Source organism: Heptranchias perlo, chromosome 14 (assembly GCF_035084215.1).
Source record: "Heptranchias perlo isolate sHepPer1 chromosome 14, sHepPer1.hap1, whole genome shotgun sequence".
Taxonomy (NCBI): domain Eukaryota; kingdom Metazoa; phylum Chordata; class Chondrichthyes; order Hexanchiformes; family Hexanchidae; genus Heptranchias; species Heptranchias perlo.
This window is the reverse complement of record NC_090338.1, coordinates 27763970-27786403: the sequence shown is the minus strand read 5'-3', so window position 1 is coordinate 27786403 and position 22434 is coordinate 27763970. Positions and strand designations below refer to the sequence as shown.

General features: G+C 42.6%; 1 protein-coding gene across 1 annotated transcript in view; it reads right to left on the bottom strand.

Moving 5' to 3' along the window:
- Positions 1-3914: 3914 nt before the first annotated feature.
- Positions 3915-22434, bottom strand: part of LOC137332382 (long-chain-fatty-acid--CoA ligase 6-like) — a 79307-nt gene continuing 60787 nt past the window's right edge. The window contains exons 15-21 of the mRNA XM_067996160.1: positions 19570-19642; positions 15257-15345; positions 13757-13873; positions 11366-11509; positions 10278-10379; positions 9483-9554; positions 3915-5551 (exon numbers count right to left, since the gene is read on the bottom strand). Of these exons, the coding sequence (XP_067852261.1) occupies positions 5411-5551; positions 9483-9554; positions 10278-10379; positions 11366-11509; positions 13757-13873; positions 15257-15345; positions 19570-19642 (738 nt within the window). The 3' untranslated portion in view covers positions 3915-5410. The remainder of the gene's footprint in view (positions 5552-9482; positions 9555-10277; positions 10380-11365; positions 11510-13756; positions 13874-15256; positions 15346-19569; positions 19643-22434) is intronic.

Here is a 22434-nt window from a genome sequence, read left to right as displayed (position 1 = left end):
CTCACGACACATTTGCCTTACGCTGCCTACTGCACATATGTGATGCATGCCCTGTGGCTGCAGCACAGGTGGTGGCAGGTTGAGTGAGGCTGGCCGTGAGGGAGATGCACGAGAGGGTGCGTATGGCATAGAGCCATGAGATTATATGAGGATTGGGTTGCGTGTTAGTGGCGGGGTGAGTACTCGCGAGGTGAGTAGGTGCAGGCAAGATGAGGATGGGGTTTGAGTGGGTATGAGGGGTGATGTGACAGAGTGGTGTTGGCGGTGCCGAAGGAGATGTGGGGTGGGGGCAGTGTTGTGGCAGACGGAGTGTAGGGGAAAGACTACGTGTTCTCACTGTGGCTGACCTACTGCGGTCATTGGAGCGCCTCCTGCACTGTATGCAGGTGGGCGATATGTTGGTGGTGCAGGTGACCTCCTCTGCCACCTCGAGCCAGGCCTTCTTGGTGGCAGAGGCAGGCCGCTTCCTCTCGCCCGCCGGGTGGAAGAGCTCTGTCCTCCCCCTCCTCCTCACCCCATCTGATGATACCTGGGGTGAGGCATCATTAAACTGGGAGCAGCCTTCCCCCTGGGCTGCTCCATGATGTAATGTGTTCTATTGGATGCAGCATCTGTCAGTGGAGGACTGCTCCTTTAACTAGAGAGCCTCCAGCTGACAGATCGTACTGCGCATGCGCAGCCCGCCCGACACGCAGACCAGCAGCGCGGAGCCCGGAGGAGCAGGTAATTGGATCCAATTAGTGGATTGCCTGCTACGATCGCGCGGGCAACCCACTAATTTCATCGAGCGTGTTGACCACGCTCCCGAAACCCAACCCGCCGGAAACCCGCAGGCCTGGTAAAATCGGGCCCCTGGAAGCACTTAGCACATCAAACAACTCAAGTAATGACACCTGGGAGAAATTAACCTCATGTAGTACTGGATCCACTTTCAATCTATTTATATAAAACATTCCAGATATAATACTTTGCATAAAACAACAAATCACAAATGAAGAATCTGTTAAAAACATACAAAAATAGAAACTCAGTTATTTCCTGTTTTTTTTCCAGATTTTAAAATAGCCTCGAGTGGTGGTCGAGATTACTAGGAGAGGAACCAAGTAGTTGCCTATTTAGAGAAACTGTCAACAATCTCTAGAAAAGAGAAGATTGAGGGGTGACCTGATAGGGGTTTTTAAGATTACGAAAGGGTATGATAGGGTAGACGTTGAGAAGATGTTTCCACTTGTGGGGGAGACCAGAACTAGGGGCCATTAATATAAGATAGTCACTAATAAATCCAATAGGGAATTCAGGAGAAACTTCTTTATCCAGAGAGTGGTTAGAATGTGGAACTCTCTACCAAAAGGAATAGTTGAGGCGACTAGCATAGATGCATTTAAGGGGAAGTTATATAAATACATGAGGGAGAAAGGAATAGAAGGATATATTGATGGGGTTAGATGAAGAAGGGTGGGAGGAGGCTCGTGTGGAGCATAAACACCGGCATGGACCTGTTGGGCCGAATGGCCTGTTTCTGTGCTGTACATTCTGTGTAATAATAATTTGTCTCTCGCTGGCCTCAGGACCTTTTCAGACCACTTCCCCATAGGGAGTACCTGAGCAGTGACCTTAAGGGGACATGTCAGATTAGCAGCTAAATATTACAATCGTGTTCCAGAACCCAGCCCCCCCCTGAACAACACTATGAGAGACCAACTTCTAAAAAGCATACAAATTCAGTTATTAAATTAAACTGTAAAACCAGAAGGGACTCCTGTTGTATGTCATGAGGATTTTTTCTCTTTTTCTCCCCACTGAAAATGGACAATATATATTTTTTCCCATCAAAAAAAATCAACAAAAGCATATTGTATGATTGCCAGTTTTACGTAATTCCATGAAGGACATAAAATTCATTGGTACAGATAAATGTCCACATTTTTAAAATACAAACCTAAATTTTCATACCTTGCCTTTCTGCATTTTTACATCCAAGTGATGTAAATCTACATATAATCACCCCTTTATAGTAATCTTATTTGGTTAACGATATTTACAGATCATTTTTACACAAATTATCATATTGACTGCATTCACTTCATTTACAAGTCAACTAATAAGAAATATTACTTGAATTTTTCAAATGGTTAATCAACTGTGAAGTAAGTCCTTTTTTTCTGGTAACTACATTTTTCTTTATTTGAATTTGAAATATTCTTTGCAATATAAGACTACATTACATAAATGTACATAATGTGAATACGTTGGTTGACTTGCTGTCATGCAAAAATACTGTTTTTTCATTCTCTGCAGTAGCATTGCAATATCCTGTACAATATTATTTGTGCTTTGTCTTATCTCTTTTAAAGCTGCAATATATTTGAGAAATAAAAATAATGTTACTTTAATTTCAGATTTGGAACAAAATGTTTAACAACCCCACACCCCACCCCTTATCTAAAGGAGTACAGCCTTTATCAGAGGTAGGGAGATAAGTCATGCATCCTTTCCATTGTGGTGAAATCACACACAAGTGATGCAATGGCATTTTCACACCATAAAATTTGTGTCATCACATTGCAAGATCAAAACTGTCTACCAAGTATTCTACAATAAAGGTAGTTCTCTTCAAAAAATATAATGAAGTACATGGAAATACTTTTAAACATTTAAACTTTGTAGGAAATAAGCATGCAGATGCTTAGGCTTCAGAGAGCCAATTAAAACTCTTGAGCCCAGTTCTGCTTATGTTTAGATTACTCAGGTTTAACTGAAATCTTGAAGCAGAATGCAACCCCCATTGTTGAATTCTGAATATATTCTACTAAAGTGTATTTAATGAAGGGTTTATGCATATCATGAACTGTCATCAAATCAAAGCTGACCAATGAAACAGACCCTTGTGAACTAAAATATAGGCTAAAGCACAGTTGAGTTCATTATTGTAACTGACAATTTTTAAAATGAAATTTCTGTGCTCCAAATTGATTTCACATATGACCCTTAGAAGCATTAGAAAGAACCTTTCATCCCTTCAATCCAGGCTGAGCTCAAGCCCAGGTCATACAGATGAAAAGGCAGAACAACTGTGTCACCAAATCCACCCCAGAGACATGTTTTAAATAGCATTTTGTTTTGGTAAATTGTATGCGCATCAAGGTGACAAGTCAATGTTGGCAAATGAAATTATTTTTCACCATAGGCTCTCAGCATTTCTGCTATACTAATAAAAACATCCCTCTATGCTTTATAAAATATTGAAGCTTCAAAATTCTAATTCATTTTCATGTTTAAAACAATAAATTCAGTGCTGCTGTAGACATGGCAGCTACTGTTGAATTTTCACTGATGGAACACAGCCAGTCATTGGACTCTTCCATGATCTCTGAACACTACCTATGATTGAGAGCAGGCAGTCGATCTCCTGCCTGGTCTTTGCCAATTATGAGGTTTGTGAGTGCAATCTTTTTTTGGACTCTCCCTCCAATCTTACTTCCTTGGGGAAGTGCCTGACCTTCCTGACATCCACCTTCATCAGTGTAGATAAGATTGGGAACCTAATGAGAATGGACTTGCAGATGTGAACTCATACCCCACCAATTCATGGCACTATATGTTGATGCTGCTCTTCCACCCACTCAGCCAGAGGTAGTATGGGAAGGCCAGAGGAGAAAACAAATTAGACGATAAAAAGTTTTCCTAATGTTTGGTTGGGCCTTCAAAGGTAAATCAAGTGGAGTTCTTGAATAACTGTCTAATCTTAATCAGCTACCTTCCTTGGCATACCCTTTCATGGCTCCAACAGCTTAGAAATCTTTATATTCCGTAGCTTATTTGTTCATCTCTATCTGCACATAACTCTCAATCCCATTTCGAACCAGAAATTCATCCATTTTTTTGATAGAGATTACACACACAGGGTTAATTAATTTAGCTTTATCTTACATTTATTCTTGAAGTTCAGATTTCTGTATTAATCATGACATCATTTTTACATCCCAGATTTAAAAAATAGTTGCAAAATGACTAGTGACTTAGCATAGTGAAATATTACACCTTTTTGTGCAGCCAAGACTGGCTATGAGGCTGGCTGTAATGTATTGGTATCAGTCTTGGATCAGTGGTAACACTGATATAAGATTATGGGTTTAAGCCCTACTCCAGAATTTGAGTTGATAATCAAGGCTGACACTTCAGTACAGTACTGAGGGAGTACTGCATTGTTAGAGGTACCATCTTTCAGATGAGACGTTAAACCGAGGTCCCATCTTCCAACATTCAGCAGGATACAAAAGCTTCCATGGCAATTTTCAAAGAACAGGGAGTTTCTCCCAGTGTCCTGGCCAACATTTATCCCAAACCAACACCACCTAGCAGATCAACTGGTCATTTATCCATTTGTGAGCCAATTGGCTGTTGCGTGTGCCTACAAAATAACAGTGACAACATTTCAAAAGTAATTCATTGGCTGTAAAGCACTTTGGGATGGCCTGAGACATGAAAGGTGCTATATAAATGCAATAATTTTTCCTTTCACACCTCGTTCTCTTGCTTATTCCAGATGAATTCGTCCATCACTTTCCCATCCGTCTTCTCAAACATCCCGGTGTGAAGATTGAGGTTTTGTAGGTAGATGTAATGTAAGCCCAGTTCTTGCTTCCACTTTACACCTGCTTTGGCATTATGAACAAAAACAAAGATTGCCATCTTCCCCCAGCATCCGCTCAAGTCAAATGGAGTGAAATTTCCTTATACGGTATTGACTCCTTACAATCAATCACTTGCAAATTTTCTGAAAATTTCTAATGCTGAATTCTCAAGAATATGTGGTAGTAAGAAGCATTATTCTCACAATTCTCTGATTATGATAAAATAAATGATTATACTTTGGTTATGGTGCAAAAATGCTACTGCGGTCCTGAAAAGGCTCATGTGTGTCAATAGGAAAAATAAACTTACAAAATCTGCTTCATGTATTGATGAATGCATCCAGGTTAAGGAAATTACATTTTTAGATAACATATAGACAGATTTATATACACATTTACATCTACAAATATTAAAGGATGACATTTAGAGGTGCTTAACCCTTAACCTAAACTTTTTTATTTTTCATTTTTACAAAATATGTACATTTTAATTTTAAGCTATTAATCATACCCTCGTATAAACAAAGCACATCTCATTGCTGAAAAACATGTAAAATTGTCTCTCTTGCATACTGCAGCTTTAAAAAAGGGCAAATCTTTATTATACACAAAGTTCTTAAAGTTAAGCAAGACACCATCCAGTTGACTGGAAAAAATTAAGAGGTTTCTGAATATAGCCAAAGAATACATTTTATATATATACTTCATGATTTTTTGACATAAGATAACCAGCACACGAATAGGAATGTTTTTCATGAGACATCTGCCAAATATTCTCATATAGATGTATTAGCATAAAGCTCCTCAATTTGTTTCCGGAAGTAATTTCTCATTTCTGGCCTCTTGGCTTTTAGTGTTGGGGTCAACAGGCCATTTTGGACAGAGAACATTTCATAGTGGAGATAGATGCCTTTTACCTATAAACCAAGAAATCACAATGATCAAACAGACTATTTATTCATGTAGTCACTCCTTATTTTTGAAGTTTTCTTTTATATTTCCCCCTTCAGGTCTCCCAACTCTGTGCACTTTTCCCCAAGCTTGAGCTGACTTGCTGTTGGGTTCCGCCTAGGCTGCTGCTGCTCCATCTGCCACTCCATGGCACACCACAGTCTATTTTTATTCAATTTTTCCTTTTCCCAAACATCTGACCTACATATATTCTTCCTCACCAGGGATAAGAAATGCACATGGATACCTCTCCATCTCAGCTGACAGAAGGCACATGTCGGGATGGGCCAGAATGAATTAGAGGAAATTACAACTTCTGATCAATGTTGCACTCTTTAAAATCTAACATATTTGATAACAATTGTTCATTCTTTGGTGACTGATGTTAGTTAATTTTGTGCTTAAAAGTAAAAGCTTTCCAGAGGATCCATATTAATATTTTGCCCATTAAAATTGTTTTTCATTGCTGATTTAGAAACTTTTTGGGAGGCTAGCGTTTCTGGTTTTATTTTTTGCATCAAAAACTGGGAGAAAATTAGGAAAAAAATTGGACTCCAAAGGGGTAAATTTGGAGAAATTCAGTGAAAATCAGTTTTTATTTGGAACATCACCAACATTTGGACACAAGCAATGGACTAAAAAAAAGTTAAGCTCAACAACAAACACACAATTATTTACAGTTTGTGAACAGTTCCAAAAATTTTAGCAAGTGTTAGCTTTATTACTGCTTTTAGTCTGTAGTTATTTGAGTTACAGAACTAACTAAACTTATAGTTTGTGTACATCTGTCATTTCTTAACCACTCCTTTTAATTTTACTGCATATGCTAGGAATCTGGGAAAATTGGAATATATTTGTTGTATTCAGCGTCTATTTTTAAAAATCAGAAGTTTGTGGAGTGTGCAAGTTTATATGTCTCTAATTACAGAGCACTGTATTTTTGTCAGATGGTTGTAGAAATAAATTTGGCAGACTTTTTGATCACTCAACTTAAGTTTTGGACCAGTAAAAACTTGATTGTTAAAAAATGTTTCACAAATAGAGTACAATTTGTAAAAGCATTCAAATTATTTTTTGTTAAATTAATAATTCAACTTAATTGATTGCCAGTGCTTCTAACTATCAATGACCAGCCATAAACCTAGCATTATGAGGTTAATAGCAAGAGAAGATTTAAACGTGTCCTTCTTTCTAAACTCTGAATTCACCTCAAAACAATTGTCCCTGTTCTTTGTTCTGAAGATTGGTTCTTGACATTGCATTCATGATACCATCATACATAATGGGCTCGATTTTAGGAGCGTGTTTCCGGCGGGTTCCCAGCGGGGTGGCCCCGAAAATCCCGATCTCCGGTCACGTGACCGGATCGCGACGAAATCCCGGCCACTTCCGGGTACCGCGCTGACGTGCGGGGCTGCGCGCGCAAGCCCCGCTGGTGGGAATCCCGCAGGCAATTAAAGCCAGCGGGGTTCCACTTGAGAGTACTTACCTTGCTCGTTGTGGTCAGTTAATGAGCTGAAGCAGCTGTCAAAAGAGGAAGTGTGGGATTTTAGGTTCAAGGCAGTGAGTTTCCCACACTGGGGGAAACAGTCTCCCTCCAACCAGGCGTGTTGCAGCCAGCAGCCTGTGGCAGGTGCCAAGGTGCGCTCCACGGGGGAGAGCCCTCACCCACGCAGGAGGCCACCGCGTCACATAGGGCAACCCCTGCCCTCCACCACCCCCCGCCAAGCCAGAGGACAGACCGACACGAAACCGCAGCCCCAGTCCGAGGAACCACACACCTACCCTGCACAACCCCTCAGACCAACACCTGCCAGTTGGGTGGTGTGTGGAGACCCTCGGAGGACGAAGAGCATGACCAGCCCCAGCAGCCTCGCAGTCCACGCCGTCCGCTGCAGGGACGTGGATCCCCCCAACACGGTGTTGTTGCACGCCCACCTGCACAGCAGGAGGGAGGGCTACCGCAGAGAGAGACGCGTCGCAGAGGGCACTACCCTCGCCACAGGGTCCACAGACCGAGGCGCAGCTCCCCGGACCTCTCCGAGCAGCAGTGCACAGGGAGGCGCAGATTCGCTCGACATGTAGTCGTGGAGATCTGCAGCCTCTTTCATGCCGAGCTGCTCCTGGCAGGCCCCAGCACCAACTGCTTACCTGTCGCTGGCAAAGTCACCACTGCCCTCCACACCTTCTCCTCCGCATCCTTCCAGGGTGCAGCCGGCAACACCGCCGATGTCTCTCAGTCGTCTGCGCGGACGAGCCCTGCAAATACACCTGCACCTACTCTGCAGTAACACGATGGGTGGCATCAGTGGTGGGTCCTCATAGTGATACCCAGGAGCGGGCATTATTGGACACAACGGACAGGATTCGCGGAGACATGGCAGTGGTGGTGTCAATATAATGTGTGCTGTTTGTTGCTCTGAAATTCAATATGGGTAACACCCATGACAAACCCTCAGACACCCTTGTGCATCCCCTTCATGCTGACGAGACGTTTGCCTTACGCTGCCTACTGCACATATGTGATGCATGCCCTGTGGCTGCAGCACAGGTGGTGGCAGGTTGAGTGAGGCTGGCCGTGAGGGAGATGCACGAGAGGGTGAGTATGGGATGGAGCAATGAGATTGTATGAGGAGTGGGTTGCGTGTTAGTGGCAGGGTGAGTACTGGCGAGGTGAGTAGGTGGAGGTAAGATGAGGATGGGGTGTGAGTGGGTATGAAGGGTGATGTGACAGAATAGTGTTGGCGGTGCCGAAGGAGATGTGGGGTGGGGGCAGTGTTGTGGCAGACGGAGTGTAGGGGAAAGACTTCGTGTTCTCACTGCGGCTGACCTACTGCAGTCATTGCAGCGCCTCCTGCACTGTATGCAGGTGGGCGATATGTTGGTGGCGCAGGTGACCCCCTCTGCCACCTCGAGCCAGGCCTTCTTGGTGGCAGAGGCAGGCCGCTTCCTCCCGCCCGCCGGGGGGAAGATCTGTGTCCTCCCCCTCCTCCTCACCCCATCTGATGATACCTGGGGTGAGGCATCATTAAACTGGGAGCAGCCTTCCCCCTGGGCTGCTCCATGCTGCAATTTGTCCCATTGGTTGCAGCATCTGTCAGTGGAGGACTGCCCCTTTAACTAGAGAGCCTCCAGCTGACAGATCGTACTGCCGACGCGCAGACCAGCAGCGTGGACCCCGGAGGAGCAGGTAATTGATTCCTATTAGTGGGTTGCCTGCTACGATCGCGTGGGCAACCCACTAATTTCGCCGAGCGTGTTGACCACGCTCCCGGAGGACCACCCGCTGGGAACCCGCAGGCCTGCTAAATTCGGGCCCAATGTGCGTGATGCCATCACAAATGCAATGCGCACAAATCTTGGGACCTACTTTTTAAAGCAAAGAACAGATAGAATTATAGGGAGAATTTAGTTTTATTTCTCAAGTCTGTTTTTAACCAATCCACCAACCTGAAAATTTCTGGGAGTTTATGATGGAAATAGGTAAAAAATTACTTTAATGAGCCTTAATTTTAAGCGATCAACATGCGATTCCTCTTTTGCTCTCCTTTCATCCTCCCTCTATCTAATCTCTCAATTTTTGCTGTCACTTTGCTCTGTTTCTTTTGTTCTCTTTTTCTTCTCTTTCCAGACTGAGATATACAGTTCCATATGAGAAAACTGTTTGCCTTTACCCAAGGTGTACATTGTAACTAACAGTAGTTTACAAAAAATACTTTTAAATTAAAAATGATACCATTAAAATAAATTCTAGTAGCAACTACAAAACACATTTTAAAGAATTAAGAAAATACTGCAAACACAAAATTATCTTTGCATATAATGTTAAAATGATATAGCTGAAATTTCCCCCTATCATAAATAAAGAAGGAAAAACCTCAGCCTAAATTGTCTTGCCTGTTCAAATGAATAAAGGCCAGCCCGCTGCCCCAGCTTCACCATGTCCTCCATGATAGTTTTTTTAAAACCCTAAATGTAATCATTGAAATCAGTTAAGTAACACACAACATAAAATTGAATGATTACTTGCTTGGAGAAATAGTAACTGTAACATAGAAAAAAAATCAACAGCTTTTCCAATTTCCTATTGTAAAAAAGTTACATAGATTTATTTATTCAAAGAAAAACATTTTAAAAGATTAATAGTAATTCAGATATTACTGGAATACCAGCATTACAGGTATAAAAACATTCCACCTCTTTGTGGTGTGGGGTCTATTTTATTAGGTTCAGACCATGTAAAAAATATAAGGCGGCATATCTGTTGGCCTAGATTTTCCGGTCACCACTCTTATGGCAGATTTAGGATGGGTGGGGGCAAAAATTGCTTGGGCACACACACACTGCTGCGTTCCTGCCTCCTTGCAGCTCCCCACCATTTCCCACTGCCTGGGCCTGGTGTCTGCATCTCTGTGCTGTAGCAGGCATCCAAGGCGGACAGAAGCAGAAGTTGGAAATGCGGCCCAAATAGGAATGTGGACAATCTTGGATGCTGAGCAAATTGAAATCATGTAGTACTTTTTTGCTACCAATAGAGGTCACCCTATTTACACCAAGATCACCTGTGGGAAAAGCCCACTACTACAGCTTTAATCAGACCACTGTAAAATGATGTTGACTGTAAAGTTTTGGCTCTGTCATATCCAGGTCAAATTCACTATACATTCTTGGTATCTATTTTTTAAAACATACCTCGGATTTACATAGTTCTGCGTATGATCCCTCAAATCCCCTTTTCTTTCCCCAGGCTTCTGTGGCCTCTGGATCTGGTACAACAATACCTACCAAGAAGGACTGCACCAAAACAGTGAAAGCATACTTATACATTACACAGAATACAAATTCTAAGTTTTTCTAAGCATTTAAATTCTAAGTTCAAAGATTCAACAATTTTCCTGGGGTTACATGAAAAGAAAAATTACAATAAAATACAATACTGACATTTGTGATTGTATAATAAAAATGTAGAATGTCAATAACATCAAAAAACAATATTTTCCCTCGAACTATGACACACCATACGATTCATTCTTGATTTTGTTTTACGTAAATACATTTTTTGCACTAATGGGTTTTGTTATAATATTTTAAATAAGAACATAACTTTTTGGGTGATTTTCTGTTTACAGTCAGCTTGCAATCATCTGCTCTTCTGAAGCTTTGGTTAAAGCACACTAATAGGACAGTACCGCATATTTTACTGGGTGAAAAAGGCAAAAGAATATTTCATTCTCGAGAACACTAATCTTCACCTCATGAAGTACAAATATTCACCATGTATGATGCATTGTAACCTATTTTTTCTTCCCTTTAATTCTCTCCATTCTGAAACACACATATTACCCCGAATGCTTACTTAACAAACACTTCAGGCATTTGCTAAAATCACTCTATAACTTCTAGAAAGTGGGTGAGGTTGTTGCAAGTCAAGTTGGTCTGTCATTTCCCCTTTCTTCCCTCCTTGTTGTAAAGGCCATTGTCTCCACTCGGTGCCTCTCCGAGTACAATGCAGCCTCACTATAGTAAACACTGCGATGTATTTAATGACTCCCAACATAATAGTTATAGTGATAAACTATTGTAAAAATACAGTACAATATAAAAAAGTGGGGAGCAGAGGCAGAAAAAAGAGAAAATTAAAGCAAATAACCAAAGAAAAGAGACAAAAATATATTTCTAAAGGGACTAACAGGCTAAACAGATAACAAACCTTATAAATGTTCAGGTACAATTGTTATAGTTCATTTTATTAGGGAGTAATATTAGAAATCCATTCTTACCTGCAAACTATCCCCATGGACATACACTTGGGCCACAGGCTCACTCCTTACGTAGATATTCTCAATTTTTTCTGGTGCAATGTACTCTCCCTGAGCAAGTTTGAATATATGTTTTTTTCTGTCTATGATTTTTAAAGTGCCATTCTGTGCATAAGAAAACAAAGCAATGACCCACAGTCATTAACTGCCTTATAAATCACAATATTACTCCTGAAAAATCAAGAACAATGGATCATAATGTACAAAATCAGGTCTCAAGCTATAGATGTCTATGTCTAAACACACAACCTTCACAAAAAGAACACGAGTTAGAATAGGGAAACAGATGACTTAGAAAACTAATGGATCTCCTGTGGCATTACTCATGGTGAGTCAGAAGATACACTACTTTGTAACAATAGGAGAGCATACCATATAATTTAATGCACAATGTGCTATTATACAATATAGTTGGTCTCCCGTGGCATTACTTATGGACATAAAAGTCTCTCTTTTCCTTCAGTGCTGACCTTCTAATGCAGTACTGAGGGAGTACTCCATTGTGGGAGCTGCTACCCTTTGGGGGAAACTTTAAACCAACATTACATTTGCTTGTTCCACTGATTCGGGTGGACGTTAAAGATGCCGTGGAACTACTCAAGGAAGTGTAGCGCGTTTTCTTGATCTTTTGGCCACCATTTCTCCCTCAACCAATACCACCTGTCTTGGCTCCATATCCCTTAATACCCTAGCTTAGCAAGAATCTATCTATCTCAATATTTAAAATTATTAATTGAGCTAGCATCTATTGCTTTTTGTGGGAGATTGTTACACATTTCTACCACCCTTTGCGTGAAGAAGTGTTTCCTAACTTCTCTCCTGAATGACCTGGCTCTGATTTTAAGGTTATGTCCCCTTATCTTAAACTCCCCCACTGATGGAAAAAGTTTCTCTCTATCTACCCTATCAATTCCTTTCAAAATCCTAAAATACTCAATCAAATCACCCCTTAACCCTGTATATTCTATATTCCACGGAATACAAGCCTAGTTTATGTAATCTCCCCTCATAATTTAATCCTTGAAGCCCTGATAACATTTTAGTGAATCTGAGCTGCAGTCCTTCCAAGGCCAATATATCCTTTCTAAGATGCGATGCCCAGTCCTGGACAGAGTACTCCAGATGTGGTCTAGCCAGGGCTTTGTATAGCTGTAGCAAAATTTCTTCCCCTTTATATTCTAGCCCTCTAGTTGTAAAGCTTAACATTCCATTAGCCTTTCTGATTCATCTTTTGTACCTGACTACTACATTTTAGTGATGTGTTCACATGGATCCCTAAATCTTTTTGGACCTTCACTGTTCCTAACTTTTCACTATTGGTCTGATAAACTAGAATTGTTTATATTTTTGGGGGTTTCTTTGTCATTTCATGCATATAATGTTACTATTGTTACTATTACCAGTAAATTCTTAGCTGTGAGGTCCAAGATGGCAGTCCAATCCAATTTCACAATTCTTTTTTACAACAATCAGTATTTTATTGGTTGCTTCCAGCTGCTTGTCAGTTGGTAGCTTTAAAAAAAAGTAATTTGACTGCAGAGTTTTCTCTTGCATACTTCGATACAAACTAACTGAATGGAATTTCTTTTGATTTTTTCACATTTGGTAATTTAACAAGACTTCACTTCAGCCAATCAATAATTTTTGCCCTAAATACCCTGAACTGGATGTCCTGAATTGCTATAAAACTCACAATTCATAGCAAATAGCAAGTGAGCAGATTAAGACTAGTCCCTCTGAAAAATAATAAATTCCTACACTTAAGCTAACTTTGAAAGCACTTGAACATCATAACAAACACACCATGACTCATTCATTCCATTTGGTATACGAGTCAACCCTAGAAGACTGTACAAATAGTCCAAGCATAGGATTCCAATCGACTAGACTGCTTCCTACTTACTCCCTTTGTTTCACATTCCAATGTTTTTTTTCCCCCATTCTGCAGAATTCCAATGACCAAACCACTTCCCCATTTACTTCTGTACAAAGTCAGAATGAACCAAACCAATTCCCACTAAGCCACAGAATATAGAATTTCAGTAGATCAAATGTCTTCTCATTCATGTCTGCTAAATGGAATTTTAGTGCAACAAACACTTCATTATCTCGGGATAGAATTCCGATGTCCCAAACAATCTTGTAACTGTTAGCAATCTATCATTCTATAAACAGATAAATATCATACTCATGTCAATATATGTTTTGATATGAATCTATAAATGTAATTATGTTCAGCATTGGCTATTAGGTTTTATTTTCAAAAATATTATTAAAAAAATATAAAACTAAAAAAACCAGAATTGATCAGCTGTACTACACGACGATAATATTTAAACAGTAAATACTCACAGGTAACCATTTTCCAATGTCCCCAGTGTGCAGCCACCTGTCTTTGTCCAGAGTTTCAGCTGTTTTCTCTGTATCTTTGAGGTAGCCTTTGAACACATTTGGTCCTTTCACACAAATCTACAATATAATGATCATTCGCAATCACAATATAAAAACATCTATTTCCAAATATATTTCACATCTCTTCCACATCTCTTCCACATTTCAGGTTCCTTTTAGGTCAGACCCTCATGTCTTGGCATTTTGCTTTCCTTGGAGTTGCTATAAAAACAGCTCAGGGTGACCTGTCTGCCTCTTCACTGTGGGGTGAGAGTGGCGCGGTCATGACAGCATAGGCAACATAAATAATTTTCTGTATGAGGACTCAAGAGGACAAACTGAAATGACAAGAAGAGGCTGGCCATTCTATTCCAGGGGAGGAGGGAAAAATTGGATCCTGATCTTGTAGGATCAAGGGCCTAGAAATTTGATGGCACCATGCCCATTATCTCGGCGCTAAACGGGCACCCAAGTCTCCAATATGGCGGGCAGGAAACACACGCTAATTACGAGCCGAAAGTGAGCCACCCACCATGCTGGTGTAGGCAAAAAAAAAAGGCATCCAGGGCCCATGCCTAAAACAGGCGTTAGGCCCCTTATTTGCAGATGCAAAGGAACTAACGCCTGTTTCAGACCTCCTCTGCAATATTGGGTTGCCCTGAGGCAGTCGGCACCAGCTGCGTTCAGGAAAACCAGGCCACATGCGGCCTAACAGGCTATCCTTAAAGGGACCGCTGCAGGTCGCCATCAAAAAAGTAAGATTTTAAAATATACTTACCTGAAAGTGAAGACAGGAAGAGCATTCAAACACACAGCCTGCTGCCAGCCACCGCTCCCCACTCCCTATCGCTACCTTGAAACCCACCGATCACTGCCACTACATTTCCCAATCGCTGCCACCATCCTCCCCGTTTGCTGCCACCACCACCACCCTCCCTGATAATGCCCACTGTTTTCTCCTTCCCGATCGCCCCCTTCCTGGTCACCGTCCCACCTTTCCCAGTTCCCTTCGAGGACTTACCCAAGGGCTGCTGCTGGCGACGCAGCGGCCCGCTCTTTGAGGTCTCTTCTCTGGCGAGCTGCCTGAGTGTCCGCAGCTTGTGGGTTCTATAATAATGAGGCCCGAGGCCCGTTAATAGGTGCGCCTCAGGCCTATCCATCCAGGTGCAGGGATCGTTTCCTGCACCCCCTGTGGTCCCGTTTTTGGGCACAATGGAATTTCCCCCCCAAAGAATCATAGAATCTTATAGCACAGAAGGAGGCCATTTGACCCATCGTGCCTGTGCCAGCTCTTTGAAAGGTCTATCCAATTAGCTCTACTCCCCTGCACTTTCCTCATAGCCCTGAAAATTCTTCCTTCTCCTTGTGACCTACCCTTTTAATTGAAATAGTGAATAGTGTGGAAGATGGAATACCTAAAACTGGGGGTGGAATATGATTAAAAAATACCTATTTACCTACCTCTCCTTCTCCTTTTGCAGAAAAATATTTCATTTCATCTACATCGATGAGTTTGAGAAAATTACATGGTAGGGGAGCCCCAACATGACCTACAGAATGAAAACGAGGCAATTTATTAATCAAATAATGTTTGAATCTTGTATTCTGGGAGGAAGGAGAAAATGCAATTTGATGCATGGTAACATGATGATTAGGTTTTTGGATTGCAAGCACAGAACTAAAGGGCATAAATGCAAAATTAATACAATTTTACACAAAGTGGAGGAGCAGAGCGAACTTGGTGTACAGATACAAACATAGGTCATTAAAAGGTGGCAGCACAAGTAGATGAGGTCATAATAAAGTTGTCCAGAATCCTTGGTTTTCTATCTATAAGTCATTGAACACAAAAGCAGGGAAGTAATGTTGAACTTGTACAAGACCTGAGTTAGGCCAGAGTTGGAGTACTATGTATGGGAGGAGAGCAGTTAGGGAGAGGGAGTCGGGGACGAGGGAGTCGGGGACGAGGGAGTCGGGGACGGGGGGACGGGGACGAGGGAGTCGGGGACGGGGGGACGGGGGGGGGGGGACGAGGGAGTCGGGGACCGGGGGGGGGGGGGTGACGAGGGAGTCGGGGACGGGGGGGGGGGGGGGGGGACGAGGGAGTCGGGGACGGGGGGGGGGGGGGGGACGAGGGAGTCGGGGGGGGGGGGACGAGGGAGTCGGGGGGGGGGGACGAGGGAGTCGGGGACGGGGGGGGGGGGGGACGAGGGAGTCGGGGGGGGGGGACGAGGGAGTCGGGGACGGGGGGGGACGAGGGAGTCGGGGACGGGGGAAGAGGGACGGGGGAAGAGGGATGGGGAGTCGGGGAGGGGGAAGGGGGGAGAAGGAGAGGGTAAGTGGGAAAGAAAATGGGGTAAACCTAAAAGTGACTAAGAGGCTGTTATCTCCCTCTCCTCCTCCTCACCTCCCATAGCCTCTCATCCTGCTTGCCACTCCCCTCCTTTTCTTCCTCCGCCCCTTTCTCTGCACTTTCCTCCACTCCCCACTTACTGTGCTCTCCTCCCATCTCCCCATTTTTCTCCACTCCCTCTCCTCTGCGCAATCCCCTTCCCTCCTCTTCTGCCATCCCCTCCCCCACTTTGCCCCTTGCCTCCCCTGCTCTTCCCCTCCCCTCCTACACCCACTGTTCCCCTCTTTCATTTCCTCTCTCGCTTTTCTCCTCTACCTTTCTTCCTCTCCCACTCCTTTCCTCCCTCCCCTCCTATCCTGTCCCCTCATGCCTTCTCCTCTCTTCCACTCCATCTCCCCATCCTGCCCTCCCTTCCTCACCTTCTCCTCCCCATTTCCCTCGTCCTGCTCTCTCCCTTGCTCCCCTTCCTTTCCCTCCCTGCTCCCTCCTCTATTCCACCTCCCCTTCTCCTCCCATTCCCTCTACTCTCCTCTTTGCCTTGCCTCCCTTCTCTAACCTATCCCCTCCCCCTCCAACCCTTTCTCCTCTCCATCCCTCTTCTTCCGTCCATCCTGTCCTTCATTCCTCTGCCCCTCTACTCCCCTCCCATCCCCTTCCTTTCATTCTTCTCCCCCATACCCTTCTCCCCCTCCAACCATATTCCCTTTTTCCTCGCTCCCTTCCTCCTCCACTCTCCCCATTCCTCCCCCTCCCGATCCAATGCTTTTCCTCTCTTCCCTTCTCCCCTTCCAACCTTTTATTCTCTCTTCTCTCCTCTCATCCCCTCCTACACCTTTCTCACCAATCTTATTTTAGATCTTCCCTGAATCTTCCTCTCCCTTTCTTGTATCCCCTCCTCGTCCCTTTTCTTCCCTGCCTCTACCTTTCTCTCCCCTACCCTTTCCCCCTCCCATTTCTCCATCCCTCCTCTCCTCCCCTCCCATCCCCTCACTCCTACCATATTCCTGTCCCCTCTCCTTTCCCCTCACCTATTTCCCCCTCTCTTTCCCCATGTTCTCAGTCCGCTTCCACTATCCTCACCCTCACTTCTCTGCTCTCCCCTCCGCTTCTCTCCTCTCCCCACACCCTCAACCTTTGCCCAGTCCCTGCCTTCCCCTCCCATCTATCTCTTCTTCTTCTCTGCCTTTGCTCACCTGTCTCCTGGCCTTCTAACCCTGCTTGGCCTGAAAAGTGCCCTTGGTCTTGATTCCCTTGGGGTAATTTTGACGTTGGGCGGTAGTGTAAAATGTACCATATCGGCTCGGCCATCTGTTGAACATCTCTCCCGATTTTCATTTCCATTGGGCGGCTGAACCGATATCGCACGTTTTACACTATTGTCCAACGTCAAAGTTAAACCCCCTACATGCAACACCGTGGGAGACTAACTAATATTTTATATATATATATGTTGGCCCAGAAATTGCTGAGCACCAAACCAACAATGTTCGGTGCTCCATAGATTTATACTAACCCACTAAATTCCTGCGGCCTTTACTGCAGGAACTTCCTCTAATAGGAAGTGTTAACTCCAGCAAAGCTAGGACCCATGGGAGAAGTGAGAGGATCGCTGTCTCCCCTCAACCAATCAGATTGCAGCATTTTTGACCCACTGCAAACATTTTCTGCAAGCTGGGATGTAAAATAAAGGAAGTGGAAGGTACAACATTAAAATCATTTGTAAAAACAGTTACAGATGGAAAAAAAAGGATAAGAAATAATCGAATTTTATAAAAGAGACAGAAGGGAAAAGTAAAAAAAAAAATTTTTTAAATTATTAATTTAAAGAGAATTTTTTTTGGAAAAATGACCAAAAACTATTAAAATAAGGAGTAATGAGACTCCACATTTTTAAAAGTTAATTTTTAGTTGTTTGGCAGTTGTTAAGATTGTTAAAACTTAGTTTAGATCTTGTATTTTTAAAAGTACGAGCTGGGCAGATGAGCAAGTTGTCGATGGTCCATTGTTTCCACTAATTCCAGCCTTTGCTATCCCTTTAATTCAAAGCTGTCAAATCACTGGTGAACTAGGAGGAGCAAGTTCTGGCTTTCCGCGTTTGACTGCGCATGTGTGAATGCTGGAACTTGCTCCTCGATTTTGCCGCTAACAACAGTGAGCGCTGTTGAGCTCACCGTTCTTTATTAAGCAATTTCTGGGCCAATATATAAACAGCAAGCACTTTTCAATGCTCTCTTGGCCTGCCTCCCACCTACCACCCTCTGTAAACTTGAGTGCATCAAAAACTCTGCTGCCTGCCTCCTAACTCGTACCAAGTCCTGCTCACCTATCATCCCTTGGCTTGCTGACCTACAATGGCTCCTGGTACAGCAATGTCTCGATTTTAAAATTGTCATTCTTGTGTTCAAATCCCTCCATGGCCTTGCTCCTCCCCATCTCTGTAACGTCCTCCAGCCCTGCAACCATCTGAGATCTCTGCGCTGCTCCAGTTCTGGCCTCTTGCACATCCCCGATTTCTTTCGTTTCACTATTGGCGGCTGTACCTTCAGCTGCCTGGGTCCTAAGCTCTGGAATTCCCTCCCTAAACCACTCTGCCTCTCTACCTCTCTCTCCTCCTTGAAGTCACTTCTTAAAACCTACCTCTTTGCCTGTAATAATATCTCTTTATGTGGCTTAGTGTCAAATTTTGTTTGATAATCGTTCCTGTGAAGCGTCTTGGGATGTTTTGCTATGTTAAAGGTGCTATATAAATACAAGTTGTTGTTGTTGTTGTTGTTGTTTCAGGCCTCTACTAATACCAGTCTGAAGCCAACCACCAGAAAGTATGAGAAGGGTCAAAGGGTGAGCCATACTTCAGTTCTTGCCCTTTCCCTAAACATCTTCTGGTTGATGCTTCCCAAAAGTCCGCAGCTGAAATTCAGAACTCAACAGAGTTAGGGCATTCTGCCATTACTCCCTAGCACAGCACATTGATACCCTACTGCACATAAGAACATAAGAAATAAGAGCAGGCCCCTCGAGCCTGCTCCGCCATTCAATAAGATCATGGATGACCTTCGACCTCAATTCCACTTTCCCGCCCGATCCCCATATCCCTTGATTCCCCTCGAGTCCAAAAATCTATCCATCTCAGCCTTGAATATATTCAATGACTCAGCATCCACAGCCCGCTGGGGTACAGAATTCCAAAGATTCACAACCCTCTGCATGAAGAAATTCCTCCTCATCTCAGTCTTAAATGGCTGACCCCATAGCCTGCGATTATGCCCCCTAGTTCTAGACTCTCTAGCCTGGGGAAACAATCTCTCAGCATCTACTCCGTCAAGCCCCCAAAAACTGGAGCATATTTTAAGAAAGTTATGTAAACCTCTTTGATAAATAGTGCACTTGTGTGTTAGAAGTAAGAAGAGGTATCAGATAGTACCTGATGTCCAGTCTCCAGGTGTGGTAAAGGTACATCCAGCAGTGCACTCAGTCTGTCCATAACCTTCATAGACCTAACATGTCACAACATTGATTATAGATATATGGAAAGTGAAACATATTGCAAGAATAAAACTCTCATTCACATAATTTCTTTAAAGTGCTACTGTGTTGAATTTCCATATATAAGCCTAAATGCAAAGGGAGATATCTGTACAGTTACTGGTATCTCTCATTCTCACTTGTTATTGTTTTAACCTTTAAAACTATTGGTTAAAAGCAGCTATGGGGTAGACATCTATAATATTTTATGGGTTTTTGAACAGAAAAATGGGGTAAACAGAATAGTGACTGATAAAGGGGTAGACACCACTGTGATCGCCAGAGCAGCCATTATGATACAGACCACACCATAACTAACAAAATTGTGTTTAGTTTTTAAATCTGAGATTTATGACTTAGAATGCAAATAGCTCAGTTGGTTGATTGTTGGACTGTGGACCAAAGGGTCTTGGTTTGAATCCAGTCTTTCATTCTTCTAAGGTGGATAAAACAAACACCCATACCTTAGAATATCAGGAGGTAGGGAGGGAGAGAGCTGTGAACTGCAGTGATACATTGCCATAACTACTGTCTTTTGAACACCTCTGGCTGCTGGCAATAGAAGCGGAGCTCAACACAATCTCACTCAGCTACTTGGTGGTCATTAGATAAGTGTCTCTCTGTATTTATGACTTGATTATAAATAGGGATAGGGCGGAAAAGTGGAGTTGAGGTAAAAGATCAGCCATGATCTTATTGAATGGGGCCTATTTCTTATGTTCTTATATTAGCAAAAACTACAGTGTAAGATTCTTAATATTATCACACTTTTCAGAGATTTTGCTACTGGTGAATACTATCACAATATACCATTATTAAAAAATATTTCTGGGATAGGGCACTTAAGTAGTATTGGATGATGAAAGTGTCGATGGTAATTCAGGATAGACTGGATGACTAGAGCACAAGACAGCAGGATTAGTTCTTCGAACAAGCTACTTATCATAAACAAAGGACCTACATTAAGCCATCAGTTAATTACTTGATTATATGGTCCCTCCACCACAAAGAATATTTACTAAATGTCAGCAGTTTTCCCATGACATTGCTCAAGGTAAATTGGATGATAATCTGTTTCATAAAAACAGGAGTGTTATACCATGCAATGTACAATGTATTATTTTGCTAAGGTGACTTCAAGGTGGATTTCCTCTTTAAGGCTAGAAAATATAATTGTTGTAAGTGAACTCAGCCTGAGGTCATTCGGAGTTTAATTGTTGTTTGGTCAGGAAGCTTTGCAGATTGGAAGGCACATGTCAGTTTAAGGTGGCGGCTCACAAGCACCAAGCATCGATTGTTTTATGTTTGTAACAATGTGTGACATCTGGAGTATGACATAAGCTCATACTGACTCGAGTTTTCAATATATTACTAATGGATCGCCTGTGACTTTGTTCACGGTAAGTCAAATGATACACTGTTTTATAAGACCAGAAAAGTATTATACCATGTAGTGCAAAATGCATTATTTGTGACAAAGAGAACATTTGCAGTTTCCAAATTTTTACATAAAAAAGTTAAACCTCAAAAATGGTTTAAGAGATTTTTTAAACTGAATATACACAACTAAAATGACGATTGACTAAAAAAAGGCGTTCTCTTCAACCGGCAACGACAAAAAAAATCCACGAACATCTGTTATTATTCACACTGTCGTTTCTTACATGATAACATTTGTTCGTGTCCACAATTCTGCTTCTGTTTTTTTCTGAGAAGTTCATAATAGAAAAGCGCAAAAAATGACAGTGCTAAAAATGTTAAAATGAAGATTGATAAATCTGCTCCAAAACATCACCCAGTGCCCAGAGTGAGGAATTACAGTGTCACTGGCTGTCACATTAATAGAAAGTTCCTGTCAAAAAGTAACAGGGCAGGTCTATGTCTGACTTTCTCCCAAGCAACTAACTTTTTGTTTTGAAGATGCTCATTTTTTTCATCGATTGTGCAAGTTCTTGGTTTGTCTTTCCGATGATAAGAAGTTCCTCTTTGTGGGGTTACTGGTTTTTTATTGCTTTTGGGTTGGTGTTTGCCTAATGTCAGGGAGATTTTTGTCATTTGTTGAGCTCCATTTTCCCCACGTTTTGTATATGTGCTTATGGCACCATCTTCTATTATACCACGTTTGTCCATGGTTAGCCAAGGTTTCAGCTCATTCTAAAAATTAATTATTATATCTTTTCCTGTTTATTAATCTTCGGAACTTTTCAAATTTGCTCATTTTTAAAAATAAACATTTTCTATTTTTTTTTGTGTGGTTCCACAGGTGAGATTCTGTTTTAAGAAGCCCTGTCATGTAACATTGGGGGTTATTTTCAGGTAGTGTTGAAATGGGCACAATGTCTGTGGACTGGCCACTCTGCCCACTCGTTAGTGCTGGCATGAGTACTGAGCCATTTTGAGATCTGGGTCTCATTAGCACGCCCCCGGTGAGTAGCGGGTGCCAAGCAGGTGCCTGTTGTAGCTTGCCGGTTCTGGGAGGATGGGAAATTGGCCAGCTGCCACACTGAGTCGGCCTCGGGGTTGGGTCTTGGGATGACGGTGGGCGAAGCGATCCGGTGTGGGAGGGTGGGGGGCCTTGAATGGCCCTGATTTGCATTTTTAAGCAGCTGAGCCATGTACCTTTCCTGGCCAAATTTACAGGCCTGCCTGAAAATTGCATCAGGCAGACCTTAGGCATCAATGGGGCAACTGAAGTATTTTTCTCCCTTGTAATTTTCAATTGTTGGCCGCCCATTTTTCATGCGAGAAATGGGCAGCCAGCAGT